Source organism: Trichoplusia ni, chromosome 14, assembly GCF_003590095.1.
Source record: "Trichoplusia ni isolate ovarian cell line Hi5 chromosome 14, tn1, whole genome shotgun sequence".
Lineage (NCBI taxonomy): Eukaryota > Metazoa > Arthropoda > Insecta > Lepidoptera > Noctuidae > Trichoplusia > Trichoplusia ni.
Genome location: NC_039491.1, coordinates 7,378,179 through 7,399,748, shown reverse-complemented (window position 1 = coordinate 7,399,748; position 21,570 = coordinate 7,378,179). Strand labels below are relative to the sequence as shown.

At 35.3% G+C, this 21,570-nt stretch overlaps 1 protein-coding gene across 3 annotated transcripts in view; it reads right to left on the bottom strand.

Annotated features, from left to right (window-relative positions):
- Positions 1-21,570, bottom strand: part of LOC113500463 (acetylcholinesterase-like) — a 67,373-nt gene that overhangs the window by 1,790 nt on the left and 44,013 nt on the right. For all 3 annotated transcript variants that reach the window (XM_026881270.1, XM_026881271.1, XM_026881272.1), the window contains exons 4-6: positions 20,202-20,354; positions 2,886-3,049; positions 164-321 (exon numbers count right to left, since the gene is read on the bottom strand). In XM_026881270.1, the coding sequence (XP_026737071.1) occupies positions 164-321; positions 2,886-3,049; positions 20,202-20,354 (475 nt within the window). The remainder of the gene's footprint in view (positions 1-163; positions 322-2,885; positions 3,050-20,201; positions 20,355-21,570) is intronic.

Below are 21,570 nucleotides of genomic sequence, written 5' to 3'. Positions count from 1 at the left end.
TAACAAACTCCATAATTCTGCACCGTTTTAAATTTATGTATCACACAAGTACGTCTTCTGTGCGAGGATTGAACCCGCAGTACGTGGGTTACCGTCGTCATTGGCGTGAGTAGCATACTCGTACAGTCAAATGCTAATATATTATGACAACTTGCGATCATACCATTGAGCTTGTTGAGGAAGTCGTTCCAGAAAGCGCAGGCCGAGGCTCGGGGACCACGGGGGCCAGCGGGACCACTGGTCCCATCGGCAGTGTACGTGTAGTAATGCGGGGACGACCGCGAGTAGAGAGGCCACTTCTCTTCAGGCTTATGAGGTTTTCTGGAATGTTTAATTTATTAAATTATTATTTTTATAACATATTTGTCATCTCTCACGCTTATGGTAAAGATTGCCTTGATACGGTATCGTTTACGAAATTGTAAAGTATGAACAAAGTATAATAGTAAGGCTAAATATTAGAGTTAAAGTTAATTTAAAAACTTTGCTGTCCTCTAATAGTTTTAATGTGTTCTAATTTTTATTATCACCCAACCGATGAATTTTTCTTAAGACTATTTTTGCGGAACCTTCAGCGTCGCTAACCCGACTCGCACAAGACTTGTATTTTTTTACTTAAACTAGTTTATTTAATATAATTTCACATTAATGATGCCACCATTGTAGCACCACGTTCTATATAGACGATTATGCTAAGATTTCTGAATGATTTACATAAGTCTCTTTTTGTTCGATAATAATAGTCGGGGTTTGGACCCATAAACAATTAAAAGAGTTTAGCCTTGTTGTTTTACTTTTACTTTCATTAACTTGGACGGTAAACTTTTAAATGTCTTCGTTCTCATTATGAAATCTAATACAGTAACAATGAATGTGAGTATTGGGGTTAAATATAGACTGAAATCGATAGCCCTATTTAGTAGCAGTGCGACATTCAATAATTTGTGTATCATATTGGAGTTTATAATTAGATAAACTGTCCTAGTTTTATGGGTGACTAACTATAGAATATTCGTGCTCGTTATGAGAGCGATTATGTATAGACGTGATTTAAAGTTAGGTGTTATGCTAATGAGGAGAGTTTATACACGGTGATTTTTTAGTCGTCTTACAAAAGCAGCCCAGTTCATGTATCCGACGTAAATTACCCCTAGGTGCGATTTTTTTTTTTTCATCAACTAAGATAATAAGTACGAAGAAAATTAAACAAGAGAAATCTGAAATATACTCTTAAAAATGATAAAATTGCCGCCGCCCGCGCCCCTCATCATTGGTACAAGGCTCGGACCGCGCTCGCAACAGAGCTGTGTTTCTAAAAAACTACGAATTGCATCATAATATTGAATAAAAATTGCATTTAATTTTTTTCAAATCTCATAAATACCTATTTTTTTATCATGAACGTGTTCTAGTCATTGGATACATAAACTGGGCTGCTTTTGTAAGACGACTAAAAAATCACGGTGTATAGCTTTTCTTTAACGAAACTTTTCTTGAAACGATCGAATAATATTATAAGATTAATTGACATCACATATAACTACAAAAATAAATTGCATTTGACATTTACAACACTTTTCCGGTAAGCCATACAAAAGGCACATACAGAGAACAAGACAAGTAACTATATATGTATTTAATTACTCGCATTCTAGGAGGGTATAGGGTTGTTAATGGTCACAAGAACACACAGGCAGTAGATGTTTCACTTTATTTTTTGCTAGCCCACGGTGTCCCAATGCTGGGCCAAGGCCTCAAATTCTTCGTCATTTTAATTAATATTCTTAAATAATTTACAAAAAGATAATGTGTGTAACTAATGAGGCCCTGTTCGAAGCCGTGAATTATACGAAATTGGGGATGATTAAATGTATTTCACAGACATTTTTCAGGATTTTGAACTACCTCTAACGACTATCTAACTATATTGTAATTATTCAAGGTTTTCTTCTTAATGCTGAAGAAGGTTATAAGATACATACATAGAAAGTTCCATTACCGCCTAGCTATAAGTTTTACTTCACAAGTTTTCGTATTACATCATATCGTAGTCGCGAAATTGTCGCTCTCGGCAGCCCAAACTGCGTATGTAATAATTAAGTGATAAGCCCGTAATAAATTCAAGACTCTCATCTGATGAAAGCTGATTACTAGAACTCTAGCGTTGAAAATTAACGGAGAGTGAAAATTCCATTGTAATTTTAGATAAAATATTTTGTTAGGAAAATGGAAATTAAAGAATTATTCGATTCCTCTTAGTATTTTGGCGTTAGTTTCCCACAAAGAGTGATATAACTTCTTTATTTTTGTCTTCTGACTCGCCCGTTGTCAGATATAATGAGTTAAATAATAAATGATAACTTCAGAAGGTTTTTTTTTAACTTTCCAGTCAAAGTATAGACGAACAAAAATCGTACGATTTTTTTTGGCTAGTTTGTTAATGGCGATGTGAGGAAAAACGGCTAGTCACCGAGCTGAAGGTGTAAACACCATCACTCATGGAGGCTTTTACCTCTTATTATATTATTGGCCTGTTTGTAGCATAAAACCTTACATCGATATATCATAATGAAATATAAAACGTGATAAAATGAAATTTGAATATTTTAGGGCATCATATTCAGGTCTACAAAAATATTTCTGTAATTTGAGCATTTTCAGTATACTTTTTATTTAAAATCTTTATGGCCCATTTTTAATGATAAATTCGCGTTTTTTTATCATAGCAAAAGTTCATCCAGGAAAAGGAGAAGAAAGAACTTTCCTTATTTGACACACTAACTTTTTATTACTTGTACTAGAAAAAAATGAATTTCCTAAATGTTAGTTACCTACTTTCCCAGTAATGTTTCTGTTTGCTTTACTAAATTATTTGTAGAGCTTACCCGGTCAGAGCAAATCTGGTGAAGGACTGCATAATATGAGCGGCGAGGTCTCGTTCCCTGGTGTGGTACTGAAGAGACATGTTCAGTGGATGCCCAAACACGTACTCCATCTCATCACCGTGCATCACACCCATCCATTCACCCCACAGGCTTGTACTAGTGCGCTGAAAAATAGAACATATTGGTAAATGATTAAGATGCTACTTTCCTTATCAGAAAATGACAGTTAAAACTCTTTGGTATTCGAAGTCTGTAAAGTACGAGTAATATTGATTACTGAGATTGTGAAAATATTCTTAGCATTCGATTGTTAGCTAAACGTCGCAATATAAGTAGTTGATTCATTATCATCTTTGGTATTCTTACTTATGTTAGAGTATTTGACTAAAAAGTGTTGTCAGGTACGAACGAAGTTAAAACGCAAAGATGGTGAGACTTGTTAGAGGTTCTTATTACGTCACTAGTCAGTAAAAAAGTAAAATGTGGAGTTATCATTTTTGTGTCAGCAACCCGATATTTTTTTCTAATAAGATTGTTTGAGTCACATACTCAATTATTATCTAAGTATTTTCACATATAAAATGACGACACAACAAACCCGAAATCTCCCAAAAATGTAATTCAAGGTCGAAAGTATTTGTCTTGACCCTTAAAAAGCCTCACGCTTAGTAACCAAGGGGTCGTAGACATAATATAAATAATAGATCACTTTACCAGCACAGTACTTACAATGTAGGTTAAATTCTCCCCTTTTATCGCTTGATATCCCAGGGACATCTAACATCCCTTCCCTCCGAGTAACTTACACACGGTTTAAAGATTAATTACACGTATTAATGTTATGGAAGGGTTGCTAGCTAGTTTATATGCAGCTAACATGTAGCCTTTTGACTTTTATCGTCGTAAAAGTAATGTGTTAAAGTAGTGGAGAAGTAATATTGAGCATTAAAAGTGTACTTGAGTGATGATAGAGTTTTTTTAACGGTAATCGTCAATGAGCTAATTTGAGTAAACTTTAAAACAGGCCATTTTTTCGTTTTTTTTTTACTATTAATAACAATACCAAAAATCAAAAAGAAGACTTGCTACAGTGTAGTAAATGTTTTACAATAACCAAAAATCCATACCATTCCGTTGCCATAGGAACCAACTTCATATATTTTCAGTAAAAAAATCTGTAGATAATAAATAGCGAACACCTCACGTACAAACAGCACTTGGAGTGAAAGCGCTTTTAGAGTAAGGGTCGCAATAAAGTGGGATGAACACTTTTATAATGTGATCCAATAGATTGCCCAAGTTTTAGTAAACAAGCAAAGAAAGTCTTGTGCCCGAAGATGTAGCACCATACTTAACACATACTGTCTAACTTAAGTAAGAAGGGACGACCCTGAATGTGAGTTTTATACATGTTATTTGTTTATATATGTTCGTGAAGATAGAAAGGAAGGAAATGTTATACAATGAAGTCTAGAAATAAATCGTAGTATTAATAACAGTGACATTAAGTTCGGTCAAAACATAATTCTCAATCACTAAATGTCAACGCGTAATAGATTTTTCATTGTTAAGTAATTGCAGGAATAACAGTGGCTCTACATAAAATACGGTAATCAGGCTTTAAGACCTCCCCAATAACGCTTGGAATCAGACCTCGCGGAAGAAGACAGCATGAATGTTTATAATCATCACTACATCTCAAAAGAGTATTCAAATATTATGTTACAAAAATGTATGAATGTAGTCATAATTTTTGTCATAAAAACCAACAAAGAACCATACAGCAAAACAAGTAGAGTCAGCATGAAAAGTCTGAACACGGTCAGATTTACCATACAGTAACATGTTATGATATAATTTGCATAGTTGATAGAAGATATTAACTCAGAAAAATGCAATAGCTAGTACTTGGGTTAAAAAAACACATTTTTAGTAACTTGTTTGAGGGTATTTCAGTGTTGCAACGGTTTACTGCACATTTATCGGGTTTACCCGACGAGTTTTGGACCCAAACGGAGTCCCTAATCATGAGTTATTGCGGCGGTAGGATCGCGAGTCAAACATTTTGACAGAAACTAGTGGGGCAATACCGATACACGCGAGTGACAAAACCGTTGCGTCATTTAAATTCAATACCAAAATCCGGTAAAAACTGCCTACTTCTCTGAAATTAATATTATTGCAGTTGTGAAAGAGAGATGCCACTCTAAACCGTGTAATGGCCGGCTGAATTCCATTTACAATAACATTTCCTTAATCTGCTGTACTAGTTCAGAACACGTATTGTAGAAAGTACCTTAAGTGTTCACTGAATATTTGAGATACTTAATAAATCTGACTTCGTTCCACGATTTTTGTTGCTGACCGTACGTACAGCGGCCGCAGTATGTTGTGGGATAAAGCTTTCATCCTCCGGATATAATCCTTTAACCGCCTTTTACTGAGCTGGTTTATAATATTACAAGTTACTCACATGGAAAGGGAAAACTGCTCAAAGATTATTCTTTGAGACTCGTGAAAGCTTAAATTAAGATCGCTTGAATTTTACTTTAAATTGAGAATTCTTCATATATCACGCCAAAGAAGCAATGAGTAGGTAAGTACTTAGTAAAATGCTTTTGCTGTCATTCCTAAAGCTGTATTCACGTTCATGCTTTTCACGATCTTAATAAATCTTAATTCGTAGATACGTCTATTGATACTACCGCAGAACTTAGGACCTGCTTAGGACACCAGTAGATCGGGTACTCAGTGTGCTTCCAATATTTGAACTTCATTGAATTCATCTTTAGGTTTCACTAAATTAATTCCTCTTTAGTATTTATATTTATTTATATATGAAGCGGATGGTTTATAATACATAGGTATAAATAGCCAAATAGTAAAAATAAAATAATCTGTCAGAAATACATTGATAAATGAAAATTGTTCTGTTAAATTCGTTTACACAGTTGAAAGCAAAGCTATTATTCACAAAATGAATAATGCTTTAGTTATCCGCATCTGTTTTGCTCGACAGACCACAGGCAAACGTTCAATCATTCAATTCAACTGGAATTTAATTATACTCGCGTCGAAAACATATTTTGAAATAATGGAATCTAGCTTACGTATCAATAACAATACTGCGGAATTTACACGCGTTTTGGTTGATGTTAATTGTTTCTCGCATATTGTTAATAACCAGTGGTACACTGATTTAAAAGGGAGGTGAGTATATGGATAGCTCTTTATTTAAGCGAAAAAAAACAGTTATCATCCTGATTCATTTTTGAACCCCTAATTTTGTAGATGTTGGTATCTTGTTCATTCATAGTGTTATCACATCACGTAAAATACTGTGTTATATCTTACATGCTTACTCTCTATTATTTTACTAAACTATGTTTATTAGACTATATTAATGAACAAAGGTAGGATGGCAAAATGGCGCTCAACAAAAAATATATTTATAATCTATCTATACTTATACTTATAATAAATCTGTAGAGAGGTCAATTCTGTACATAAAATATATTTAAAAAATAACTATCAAGGGGTGGTTAGGGATCGCTACTGATGCCAAAAATGCAATCAGTAAAATTTTTGTCTGTCTGTCGGTCTGTCTGTCTGTCTGTCTGTCTGTCTGTCTGTATATTCGTTATAGAAACAAAAACTACTCGACGGATTTTAACGAAATTTGGCACAATTATTCTTCATACTCTTGGGCAGGTTATAGTATACTTTTCATTACGCTACGACCAATAGGAGCAGAGCAGTGAAGGGAAATATTGGGAAAACGGGGTAAGTTACTCCATTTTTTAAGCTTCCGTCACGTGTGCAGGCTTATAGGTTAAAGCTACATAGAAATCATGTATGACGGAAATATTCTCCCTAAAATTATATAAAAAATATTCCTCGACAGCATATGTCTAACTTTTATGGTTGACTCACAATAACACGTGAAACTCCCGATAGCTTAGCAATTCGGAGATTTCTGATTGTATTTGTCTACTCTAACGTTTACAACACTATCACTCATCCCCAATTAAAAAAGTTAACATTATTACCTATTCAATAAAAAAAGAATCATGTAAATCGGTGTAAAAACACCAAAGTTATACATGAAATAATAAGAAATCGCGCGTGAATACAGAGTCATGCTATAAGGATTATTTTTGTGTATCGGTTGCCGCGCTCGACGCGCGTCGTGGCGGGAGGTATAAAAAGGCGGGGGGTCCGCGCTCGAGCGTCATACAATATTTGGCTGTTGATGCGAATAGACGTTCAGACTGTTCGACCTTATTGACAATCAATAATTGTTATTTGCAAACCGTGCTTATCAGCACGACTTTTAGTCTTTGAATAGTTTATTTTTAGAATTGTTTTGTTGTTAGTTTATATAATAGGTATTAGATTAATAGTATTAGTAGTAGGTACACCTATTAGTTATTTTGGTAGTGTTTAATTGTATTAATAGTTTATTTTCGTAATTGGTAGTGTTTAATTATATTAATAGTTTATTTTCGTAATTTTGATATTATTTATTTTGGTAGTGTTTAATTGTATTAATAGTTTATTTTCGTAATTTGGTAGTGTTTAATTAAATTAATAGTTTATTTTCGTAATTGGTAGTGTTTAATTAAATTAATAGTTTATTTTCGTAATTGGTAGTGTTTAATTATATTAATAGTTTATTTTCGTTATTATTATATTAGTTATTTTGGTAGTGTTTAATTGTATTAATAGTTTATTTTCGTAATTGGTAGTGTTTTATTATATTAATAGTTTATTTTCGTAATTATTACATAATAACTATATATAATTGTAAGTGTAAGGTAGCTTCAGTTACCGTCGATTAAAAATACACAATGCCACCTAAAAAACGACCATCTTTATCTCGAAATTCGAGAGATGCTAAAAGGATGAGAAATGCGCGTTCTCAAGAATCGGCAGAGGAAAGAGCACATCGGTTAAACTCTATGAGAGTTAGTGCCTCAACCTCTCGAGCCAATGAAAGCTCTCCAGAGAGAGAGATGCGATTAGCAGCTGACAGAGCGAGACGAGCTACATCACGGGCGTCTCAAAGCTCTTCTCAACGAGAGCTGAGGCTTACCATTGACCGAGAACAACATGTGTTATCCCGAGATGCTGAAACTGCGTCACAACGGATTTGCGTCTCACTGCTGACCGCGAACGGCATACATTGTCTCGCGAGTCAGAAACCTACACTGAGAGGGAATTGCGTCTCACAGCTGACCGCGAACGTCATATATTGTCTCGCGAGTCAGAAACCTTCACTGACAGAGAATTGCGTCTCACAGCTGACCGCGAACGTCATATATTGTCTCGCGAGTCAGAAACCTACACTGAGAGGGAATTGCGTCTCACAGCTGACCGCGAACGTCATATATTGTCTCGCGAGTCAGAAACCTACACTGAGAGGGAATTGCGTCTCACAGCTGACCGCGAACGTCATATATTGTCTCGCGAGTCAGAAACCTACACTGAGAGGGAATTGCGTCTCACAGCTGACCGCGAACGTCATATATTGTCTCGCGAGTCAGAAACCTACACTGAGAGGGAATTGCGTCTCACAGCTGACCGCGAACGTCATATTTTATCTCGAGAATCTGAAACTTTAACTCAATATGAAGACCGTTTGACAAATGATAGGGTGCACCATAATGTTATTCGATCTCTCGAAGACGCACATGAGCATGAACAACGACTAGAGTCGGTACGCGAATATTATAATTCTTTGAGACAAGAACGATCAGTAAGTTTGTCTAATGAAAGATTAAGAATCGAAAATATTCGGTCTCTTGAAACGGACGAACAGCGAGAGGCCCGTCTTACTGCAGACAGATTTCGACATAGCCTTAATAACTTAGATGTACACATAGAAGATCAATCTAGAAATTCGGTGGCTTGGTCCGACAAATATAAAAGTGGGTTTGCTTATAACCTCACAATTGATTATGGATCATCTTCTGTAATAGGCGATATGAACGTGGTATGTCGTTTTTGTAATGCTTCAAAGTGGAGTAAGGAGTCAGCTGGTTTCTGTTGTTCTACAGGTAAAATAAATTTGCCTTCATTCGAAGACCCACCGGAACCTTTGAAATCACTACTTTTAGGGGAACATATACAATCTAAACAGTTTTTAGATAATATTCGCACTTATAATAGTGCATTTCAAATTACATCCTTTGGCGCTCAACAAATCTCAGAAGGTCATTTCATGCCTACTTTTAAGATACAAGGTCAGGTTTACCATTTGATAGGATCCCTTTTGCCTGAAAACCAACCTAAGTTTCTTCAAATATATTTTGTATCCGACTACAACGAACAGTCGAATATAAGAAATCAATATTTCCCGAATTTAAATACTGAACTCATATCACAACTTCAGAACATGTTGCATCAGGTTAATTCGTATGTATGCAGTTTTAAATCGGCATTAGAAGCTCTTCCTCGAGATGATGATAACAATTATAAAATTGTTATAAATGCCGATAGGCGTCCAACTCAGGAACACCCTGGGCGTTATAATGCTCCATCCACGAATGAAGTTGCTGTGGTATTGGTCGACCAGGAATGTGATAGGCGTGATATCGTTATCCGTTCCAGAGATAATCATTGCAACGTATTTATGAAACCCACAGGGCTTACGACAGTTTGCAATATCCTTTGATATACTGTCGAGGGGAAGATGGTTATAATTTTGCTTTATACCAAACTGATCCGCGTACAGGCGCACCTAATTATAATAAAAAGATTTCATGCCTTCAATTTTACTGTTACCACTTGCAAGTAAGACGGAATAGGTTTGTATACTTTCAACGTTTTCGTGGCTTATTCAATCAGTTTATTGTAGACATGTACGCAAAAATTGAAACCGAAAGATTAGTTTATATACGATCTAATCAAAGGCAGCTGCGCGTTGAAGAATACGTGCACCTTCGCGACGCCATGCAGCAAGATAACGATACGGTGAATATGGGTCGTTTAGTTATTTTGCCCTCTTCTTTTACTGGTGGTCCACGATACATGCACGAACGTACTCAAGATGCTTTTTGTTACGTAAGAAAATATGGACGTCCCGACTTATTTATTACTGTAACTACCAATCCTAAGTGGGATGAAATTACTCGGGAGCTTCTTGAGGCGCATGACCGCCATGATATCATAGCAAGAGTTTTTCATTTAAAATTAAAATCAATGATAGATCTACTTACCAAAGATAAAATTTTTGGAGAAGTATTGTGTTATATGTATAGTATTGAATGGCAAAAACGCGGCTTACCTCACGCACATATCCTGCTTTGGTTAAAAGATAAGGTTCGACCTAATGATGTAGACAGTTTAATCAGTGCTGAAATTCCAAGTCCGATTGCAGATCCCGTGTTATACGACATTGTTAAAACTCATATGATACATGGTCCATGTGGTTCGTTTAACGGGAATTCTCCTTGCATGCAAGACGGTCGTTGCACTAAAAGATATCCAAAAGCCTTAGTGGATGGCACTGTAACAGGACATGATGGATACCCATTATATCGTCGCCGTTCAAGAGATAATGATGGTTTTACTGTTGAAAAGCGAGTGTCTGGACAACAAGTTACTTTAGATAATAGGTGGGTCGTTCCGTATTCTCCTGTGTTGTCCAGAGCATTTCAAGCTCACATAAATGTTGAAATGTGTAATAGTGTAGAGTCAATAAAATATATTTGTAAGTATATTAATAAGGGCAGTGACCAAGCTACATTTGCTTTGAGAAATGAATATGATGAACATGATGAAGTTACAAGATTTCAGTCAGGCAGATATATAAGTTCTTCAGAAGCTGTGTGGCGGATCTTAAGTTTCAACATTCACGAAAGATATCCACCTGTGACTCATCTGGATGTTCATCTTGAAGGCGGCCAACGTATATATTTCAACGCCGAAAATGTCACAGAACGGTTAGAGAACCCTAGACAAACAAGTTTATTAGCATTCTTTCGACTTTGCCAAACTGATGATTTTGCAAAATCTCTTTTGTATGAGGAAGTTCCATCGTATTATACCTACGATAAGCAACGGGGTGTCTTTAATCGAAGACGCCGTGGCAGGCCTGTAGATGGCGAGTCAGGTATTTTTAAAGAACATGTTCTTGGTAGAGTGTACACCGTTCATCCTAACAACGCTGAGTGTTTCTATTTGCGATTATTATTACATACCGTGCGAGGACCAACCTCATTTATAGATTTGAGAAAAGTAGACGATGTTGTTTATCCCACTTATCAAGCAGCTTGCCAAGCGCGTCATTTGCTTGAAAATGATCAGCATTGGGATGACGCTTTAGCAGAATCCTGTGTTAGTGATAATCCACGACGGTTACGCCATTTATTTGTAACATTACTCACATTTTGTAATTTGTCAGATGCTGTAACATTATGGAAAAAATATAAAGAAAAATTTTCAGAAGACTTTCTTAGAAATATACCTAACAATGATGAAGGCACAACTAATGATAATTTCCGTGATCTTGCCATAAATCAGTGCTTATTAGCTCTTCAGGATGACTTAACAGCAGTAGGCGGTAAATCACTCTGTGAATATGGTTTGCCAACACCAACCTCAGTCGGAGAGGTAACTAATAGGGAATATTCCGCAGAGATTGGTTACAATTTAACGGAACTGCTGACAACATTAGAAAACGGTGTCCCAATGATGACTGCAGAACAACGTTCAGTTTATGACCGCGTGTGCAATAGTGTTCAAAATAATTTGGGAACAATATGGTTTTTAGATGCACCTGGAGGAACTGGAAAAACCTTTTTGACTTAATTAATATTGGCTTATGTTCGAAATCAGCGTAAAATTGCTCTTGCCGTAGCTTCATCAGGGATAGCTGCAACATTGCTACCAGGAGGTAAAACTGCTCACAGTATGTTTAAAATACCAATTGATTTAGATCGCACGGAAAATCCAACCTGTAGTATTTCAAGAAATAGCGACAAAGCTAAGGTATTACGCGAGTGTAGTTTAATCATATGGGATGAATGTACGATGGCCCATCGAAAAGGAGTAGAAGCGGTAGACAGAACTTTAAGGGATATAAGACAAAATGATCGACCAATGGGCGGTATCACGGTTTTATTTTGTGGTGATTTCCGACAAACCTTACCGGTAATACCACGGGGAACCCGAGCTGATGAGGTTAGGGCTTGCCTGAAAAGCTCTTATTTATGGCGAGATATACAATCGGTGCATTTGACTATAAATATGCGAGTGAGAACTGGAGATAACCCGGATGATAGTCAATTTTCTGACACATTATTAAAGATTGGTGAAGGTACCTATCCACAACTACACCAAGGAAAACTTATACTGACGCCTGAATTATGTTGTATGGTGCAATCTCAACCACATCTTATATCGTCGGTTTACGGTGACGTAACAAATATATTAAATAGGGACAATTCTTGGCTATGCGAAAGATCTATTTTAACTCCTCGCAATGACCAGGCATCTGAGATCAATAACAAAATACTGTCGAATATACAGGGGGAAAGCAAAGTTTATAGATCAATAAATAGAATGGTCGATGAACCAGAAGCCACTAATTACCCGATAGAATTTTTAAATTCTTTAAATATGCCCGGACTTCCCTCTCATGAAATTTGTTTAAAAATTGGGATACCGATTATTATGCTCCGAAATTTAAAACCACCACAACTTTGCAATGGAACTCGACTAAAAGTAACCCAGTTGCAACAAAATATAATCGAGGCTCAAATTTTAACAGGTTGCGGTGCAGGAGAAACCGTCTTTATTCCCAGAATACCCTTAATACCAAATAATTTTCCATTCCAATTTAAAAGGACGCAATTCCCAGTATCGGTGTGTTATGCAATGACAATTAACAAGGCTCAAGGGCAGACTTTTCGTGTTGCTGGAGTAGATCTCAGTGTCAGTTGTTTCTCACATGGTCAGTTGTATGTTGCTCTTTCCCGTGTTAGCAGTTCTAAAAGTCTTTATGTTCACGTGCCGGACGGGTCAACTTTCAATATAGTTTACCCGGAAGCTTTGCACTAAAGTATTTTCGTTTTATAGGTACCTTTACCTTACCTTTATAAGGCAGTGGTACTTATATTGCCACCAGAATTTGAACCTTAACACATTATTATAAAGTTTAAAAGCTATAAATATTTTTAAGTTCTGTGTCTTATAAAGGGTTAAGCCTTATGTGAACGTGATCTAAACAATATTACCAATATAAATAATAATAATAAATATTACCAATACATTAACTTAATACACAAGGAGTTACACGCTGACGGAGTCGCGGACACAGCTATCTATACTTTTCTGCCGGAAGTCACTATTCCACGCGGACGAAGTCGCGGGCACAAGCTAGTTAATGTTTAAAATTAAAACACAATCAATACAAATGTACACAGGAAGTTATATCAGGGACTAGGCATGATCATTTACACATTTATAATCATAAACGATTCAACTAGACATAGCTGTAATGAATTCACGCAACCCGTGTTATTTCAGCTTGAAATAACACAGTTGGAAGGTGTTTGTAAAGGCACTATGAACAAAAATTAACAAAACGTAACTACGTCATAAGCTTTATTCAAATTTAGCTTCACAAAATATGTTATCTGAAAGAACATTCTGAAAACAAACGCATTTGGTTTTGTAATTTAATTTACACTTTGAATGCGTAATATTTAATAATTGTAACAACTAATGGCGATTTGTAGATTTTATCGTGTTTTTTTGTGTTGTTATAAATATAACATGTAAAGTCTGTTCACAATTTCGAAGTCTTGAAAATTCTAAGTATCAGTTTTTATTTCTGATTTATTTTGAGGATATAAACATAAAAGCCACGAAAAATATGTATATGATAAACTGTACATATTTACAATATTATTGAAAAAGAACCTAACCTACCGACGCGATAAGCACTCAAAAGTATAACAAAAAAATACCTTTTTTTCTCTCTCTCCGTAACACAGTCTTAAATAGTTATAAAACCGTCTATCATTTATAAGTGGCCATTGTTAACGCTTTGTCGCTATTTTGAAGAACAAGTTTATGGTTAGCATTCATTTCGTGAGTTCTAACAGACCTTTAAATAGTAAACACTCAGACAATGGTATTAATGAGCTCAATTCCTACAGATATTAAAAAACTAGCTTTTCGAACGCGCCGAGGTCAGTTATATCGCGTTTCCAAGAGAACTCTTCAAAAGTCCGGGATAAAAACTATCCTACGTTATTTCTCAAACTCAACTCTATCTCTGTAACAAATTTCATTAAAATCGGTTCAGTAGTTTAGGCGTGAAAGCGTAACACACAGACAGACAGGCAGACAGAGTTACTTTCGCATTTATAATATTAGTAGGGAAGCAAGGAATAAGGATAAACTATAAAAGCTCTAAAGGACAAACTCCAATCAGAAAACAAATCAGGATTTTTAATAAGTAGTAAAGTTTATAGGTTTCTTGTAATCGAAGCGTCCAGAACCGTAGGTGGCAAGTAGGTGTCTAACTTTAATAAACTTTGATCAAACAGAATAAAACCCGTTAGGCGATCAATTTAACAGCTGAATTCAAGCCTGTACAAAGTTTTATTGACATTAAATACATCAAATTTCTAAACGAAACAATTAACAGGCCGTAAACTTAAATCGAAACACCTACGTGATCCTATAAATACCGTTTGGAGGTCCGCTTTCCTTTCCATGAGATTGTTACAGTAACTTAGGGTAAAGTAAATGCAAAAGAAACACATTTACTTAGAAACGAATTAATTAAAACCAATCTGTTCGAAAGCATAAATCACATGTCTAAAGCTAGTTACCACACAATTTAATTAACCAGATCAAATAGATTTCTGAGATCAATGGTAAGGGAAATCCGAACCCAAATCTACAAGATACGAGAACCCAATCTTAGACGAGGTAATTGCTCGTTTCCACTCACACAAACGAACGCTCCTAATTGTTCCCACATTAGTTTGGCAGCCATCGGATGCTTTACATCCGAAACGGCCTAAACAATGTAAACGTTTGAATTTAAACCTTGAAAACAATTCCCTCGTGCTCGCCAAAGTTTTTAGACGCGGGCATTAAATTAAGCGGCGGTTTGGTACGCGAGGCCCTTTTAATAATGCACACGGTTGGCAGCCAAAATTATGCGTTGTCATGCATGAGCCGTGTGTGACGTAGGTGAGGTAGCCGCCGAAACAAGCCTGTGTATCCGCGAAAGGTCAGCTCCGACATAAAACAAATCTTACATAACAAGCTCGCAAAACTTCTAAATTTAATCTTTCACTTTACTGTCCCCAATAAACCGATTTTAATCCGAACGAGCTCGTGTCATGTCGGTGTTTTGTATTCGCTGGAATGAGCATGTGTATCTCAATATTAACGTTGATAAAGGTTTAGCATCTGACAAATTGCAAACCTACGCAGATGTCATAACAATTCGTTTGTCAAGAAGTGTAGTTATTTAAGGATGCTGAAGAATCAGAATAACTTGACAAAAATAGGAAAGTAGATTATTGCTTTTGGTCTCTTTAGTTGTTAAATCACTTTTTGTGGAATAAAAGGAATAGATAATCAAAAATACCAAGATTGAATGTAATCTGGAATTATATTCTGAAGAGTGTCGGCACGGCGTCTTAATCGTTCCCCACGAGGAAAATACGAATATGGGTCAAGGTGAGATGAAATTGAATCATGAATACATTTTTTTCTGCATATGAGTTATACAGATTTGCTTTTTTATATATTTAATAAGCTACAAACTGGAATTAAAGTCTTTTTTTAATCAGTATTACTGAGTCTGTCGTGAGAAAGAGAACCATTAAGGATAAGAAGTTTTGTGTGAGAAAAGTGATTTGCCAGCGTTTTTAATAAAACGTTTTTATGGTTTTATGTAATGGTATTCGTTGAATGAGATTTGTTATATACATTTTCCTTATAATGTTTATTCACAATTTATAGTAAGTACTTTTCACAAAATCGATTTGAATCCGGATTTGAATTTCGATATTCGGATTTAGATGGTTAGATACTCTCAACAAACCAGAAAATTTTAATCAAAAATGATATCCGAATAAAAACTTTTTGTTAAATCAACAATCGTCCCAAACCCGGTGTTTTCAAATTAGGTATCTCGCAAACAGGACTCGCAGGCAATTTTACGGTCGTTTGGTTACCGAAACGACGCCAACCAATCGATTGCTTTATTATCTATATATATGAGACATAAGCTATTGTAGAAATAAACGTGTCTACCAACTATAGTAAAATAGACGCAGTGTCGGGAGCAGAAATGGAACGGCGACGGGTCAGAACCCGAAATAGCTTGTTGTTAATCTGTGACCTTTGGCCCCCGCCAGGGCTGACCCATGCCTAATTTATTAACAGGGCTACAGTCGTTTGTTACCGACGTCTGCACATCATCTCGTCCCGTTTATAATTAATGCTTGTGTTAATCTTAGGCTAAACAATGTCTGAAGCATAAAATCAATTAAAGTCCACGCTCAATAAAAACAATTGAAATCGAAAATTAAACATTGTTTTTGAAATTCGTATCGTTCCGGTAGAAAGTAAAGTAAAGTAATTTATTATTCAAAATGTAATAAGACAAGTCGCTTGCCGGTGCTCTAGTAGATACCTGGCTACAGGGTGCGTCGTGACTTGACCTATAAAAACGTTTTTGATGTCGCGGCTGTCCGTCAAATCGTTATTTCTACGACAAATCGCGAGCACCGCCCCACTAACTTCCTGATTTATTGTAGACCATTTATCTCAGTATTACTGTATAAGGATCGTTGCTGACACCTTTTGCGGCCAAAAAATAACTGGAGATATATTTGGCATATATTTTTCACGGATTTTCGAATTTTTAACTGTATTTTTACGAGGTCCAGATTAGATTACCTCCTCGTGCCACCATGATGACCTAAATGGTTAAAATAGTTATCAGTCACTAAAATAAATTTCCAAATAAAATCGCGGCTACACGAGTCGGGTTTTTAACTCTGAAAATCAATGATTTAAAAATAAAACGGAAGCTGAAACTTGCCGTTATAAACTTCATAAAAAATCGTTTTAAAAGCGCTAGACATAAAAATTTCTCTTTCTCATACCCTTTCACATCTAAAGCTTTATCCGTCACGGACTCGAAAAAAGAATAATTTATAACAAAGTAGCTTCGGCCAGTTGAGTGTCGAACCATAATGTTACAATAAATAGAAAATGATAAAATTTTCAAGACTTGTTTATTATGTCTGAGAGACCTTTGTAATGTTTTATCTCAATAGTAGCAATAGTACTTAGCCTCTTACCCAAATACAATATTAATGGATTTTGATGGAGTAGGTACATCTTTTCGTTTACCTGGTTCGAAATTTTCAAATAACGAAATTCATTTGTTTTGCAGGTTTCAGTTGTTTTTTTTTATAAAATGGTATGAAACTATAGAGATGTCGATTCAAAAAGTATTTAAGTTGTTTTATTTTTAAATGGCCTGTAAATAAATAAGTGACCACGTAACCTAGATACGAATAATTAATGTTGCTAGCCTAGTTTCTGTTATCAAAGAAGCAGCTTGCCGGACTTGTGAATAGTTTCGTCTTCTTTTGTTAATCGATAACAAAGGATTTTATGTACAGGGCTAGCAAAATGCTATCTAACATTGCAACGTGTCGAAGGGTTATGATTTGCCTGGAGATTAAAGTTCTGAAATTTTTATTTTATATAGCGTATCATCAATAATTTGTTGTTTGTATTAAAACCCATTATTATTTTGTGTCAAATTATTTTCAATTCTCCGTGTCTTTTCAAGACACACATACAGTAACAATCCGAATTTCAAAATGTTTATTTTGACTTGTGAAAAATATGTCTAACATATTAATTTACCAACTTTAATCATAATTCGTATTGAACCTCAAAAAATATACATAAAAATACTACGTCTAATTTCTTAAGTTGACAAACGTGAGAAAATTCCAATGCCGTGACAATAGGGGCACGTTGAGTGGTTATTCTACAGAATTGAATGACAAAGGGAGTAAAACTAGGAGGGTGGAGACGTGGACAATGCCAAGATGGCGATGCAATTGAATACCGCACTTGACATGCCCATGAAACATGTATTGGACGTACCTACTGCATTCTGCTGCAAATAGCTACTGTATTATGGTAGAACTAATTCTGTTCTGTAAGTGCTTTCTATTTTGAAGCAAAGTTAAGGATTAGAGCACACGATTGTATCCAACAGCGATCATTAAAAAATAGCAGGACGTTAGAAGCGTTGCGTGTCGAAAAAAAGATGTTTAAAGTAGAAAAAGCTCAAATGAAATCAAATTCTTTGTATGAAATCATATCATTTCATACTGTCAATTCGTTTTGCATCATGAATTCTATCGTAAATTCTGAGAAGGTCACATCTCTACAATTAGGTTAGATATCGAAATACACGTTAATACACAATTTATCTGACATTAATCAAGCTTTAAAATTAAATCAGCGTCTTTTACTCCATATTTTACAAGCATGATCATTAAATCAGTTTGCGGCTATTACCAAAATTTCTTCCTCCAGGAAAAGGGAACACTTCCTATAGACTTTAACACATTAAATAATCACATACGAGTACCTCAAAAATCCGGCCTATTTTACATAATATCCTTGAAAGCCAAAGCGAACGGAGAACACGAGAGCACGTGTTCCGTTTTTAATTCGGTAGCGTTAAAGCAAAGAGAAGATGTCGCTAGCAGGTAAGGCTCTATAAGGGCCCTCGCATCTGGTTCGTTAGCCAAATTAACGTGTTAGCCCCGGACCGGTTTTGCAGTTTGGAGAGCGTCTTCGTCACAGAAATGCCTTTGAAATGCTTGCTAACCTGTACTGATGACCACTCCAGTCTGAAGGTATCGTTTATTTAGGTATTCGAGCGGAATACTTTTGTTTGGAAGGTACGCGGGAGACTTTTAGATCGAATGGCCAGGATCGTAATTATTCTGGAGAAGCTGTTTGTTTGACCTTGTTACCATTATTGAAATATCTAGGTAGAATTATCTTAATAATATATTCACAAATATGTTTTGGCCTAAAAAGTGTAATAGATAATCTCTTATTTGTAAAATTCTCGTGTCGCGGTGTACGTAATTGAACACCTCCGAAACGGCTCGACCGATTTTATGAAATTTGTGTCCATATTCACTGGGTCTGAGAATACGACAACTCTATTTTTATCACCCTGAATGTTTTTTTCTGCACCATGGTAAAATAATTATCCCGCGTAGCTAGTATCGTTATATACTCATGACAAAATATATTGTGTTAAACGCTTTTGAATCCGGCGATGTAAATAATAATTGTTACATTGTTTCTCTGACCTCAATACTCAACGAAATATAGAATCACACAACTCTTGTGTGAATTAATTATGAATACTGTCAAATTGGTTAAATATAGTTACCTTCGCTGTGACCTACTTTCCATTCGCAAATAGGCATCTCATTAAATTTGAAACAAAATATTACACAACCGGTTTATTATTAGCCTCTCCTTAATGCTCATCGATCTGCTTATAATTGTAGAGTATAATTAGAAGTCTTTGTTTTATTAATAGAACCTTTATAAATAGAGTAATGTGACCCTATTGTGGTCAGTTTAAACCGCAGTAGTGCCAATATAACGTCGAATTCAATTTAATCATTATGCATGACATTTATAAGCTTGGCGAAAACAATGTAGCTCATATAATATATTATTATATTTATCATTAAAACATGATTAAAGTAAGTAGGTCAAAGCTTTAAAATATTTTCGGGTTATTTCAAAATTATTTGTTATTCACTGAAAATAAATTCTTGTTTTTAATCAATCTCGAAATACAGTAAAATATTGTAAATTTTCAAAAGTTTCGCATTGTTTTATTCGATTGTCATTCTTTTACATATACATTTCAAAGTATCACGGATTTTTTAACGATGACACAATTTGGTGAACTATTCGTATTGTCTGTTTTAAGTTTTCATTGAAACGAAATAGTATGATTTTTCGATTCATTTTTTAACAAGCAACTCATGCATTTTATGTGAATGGCAATTGGTAAACATAGTAAAGTATACGAATACATGACTCCATAATTTGAAGTTTCATCCTCTGGACTTAGTATTAAAGAACTCAGACTCAGATGAGAGTACGTCTCTTGCTGTTTTGTAAAAGAGATGCCCCGATGTCCTTTATGGCGCTCTATCTCCCTTCCGCAACACTCTCCTTTATTTATTTTTTTGAAAGAATACTTACATGCGTGAAGTAGTAGTAGTAGACATCAACCCCAGAGTCAGCCAGCACTTCAGCAAAATAGTTAGTAGGGCACACAAAGAAGTAGTCTCCAACCACATCAGCAATCATTTTCTGGTTCAGGTATCCATCGGTAATTTCCTCCCAGTCCGTATACTGAAAAGGAAACGTACAAATTAAGACCAAAAAGAAAATTTGAATGAGAGTACTGTACAAATAGAATAAAAATGATTTGGATATGAATGAAAATAGCGTACAAACTTAATATAATATGATAGAGTAACAAATAAATTCGGAGCCTAAATGCGTTTATGACCATAACAACCATGCCGATAAACCTCAATGTTCATTTTTTGTTATTTAACTGTCTATCTGTCAAGATTCCTGAGTTAAAGCCTTTTGACGGACGGACAGACACCCGTGCCTCAGTGATAGGATTCCATTTGTATGAATTAGATCCAGAACCCCAAAAAGCATGTCCATATTTGTACTTCCATACTTTCTTTTCGTAGTTCCACTTAAACCAGCCGTTTGCTATAATATTCTTATAACCAAGAGCCTATTGTATCGCCACAATTTCAATTAATTGCCTTCTCAGTAATAACTTCCAATTCGAAGCTCATTTTCGCCGGCGTATAGTTAATTGCCATCGATATTACCTTAATAGGCAAATAAGGAGACAGATGCAGCATTGAGAATGGCATTTTTGTATCATTAACTGTAATTTGAAATGGACATCCTTTTTAAGAGTTTCTCGAGATGAGATCAAATCAGTACGTGCAAACTGACTGGTTTTAGTAGCATTGCATCGAATGAAAAAATAAGCCTTATGCGTCAGATAATAAGGTTTTTTATTCCAGAAAAAGCTTCGGTTACAAAATATAATCCTTCTTTCTAGGAAAATAAAGTTCAATCTCCGACCACACCTCTGGTTTTCATGTATGTATATCCAGTTACTGAGATTATTCATAGGAAGACATTTGATTGTATTCCCGTTACAAATAAAGATAGCAGAATGTTCAAAATATCAAAATAATACATTAAAACTTTTTATGACTTGATAATTAGGTATCTTAAAGGATTTGGTTTCACTCAAAGTTATTTTAATTTAATCTTCTTCGTCTAATTACTATATAACAATTTTAATAGTTTATACAAACGAAACAAATATAAATAATTAAAGTGCTAAAAGCCCGACTCAAACAATTAAAGTGTTTACATATTGTACAAAGGGTTCGCATGCATAAGTTCTATTGTTTGTCTTTCGAATGTTTGGCCGTAATTATACGTGGCGGCCTAATTACACACGCTATCAAAAGTCTTGACATTTAAGCGAATGTGTAATGAAGGAACTTTGTTTAATTTAAAACAA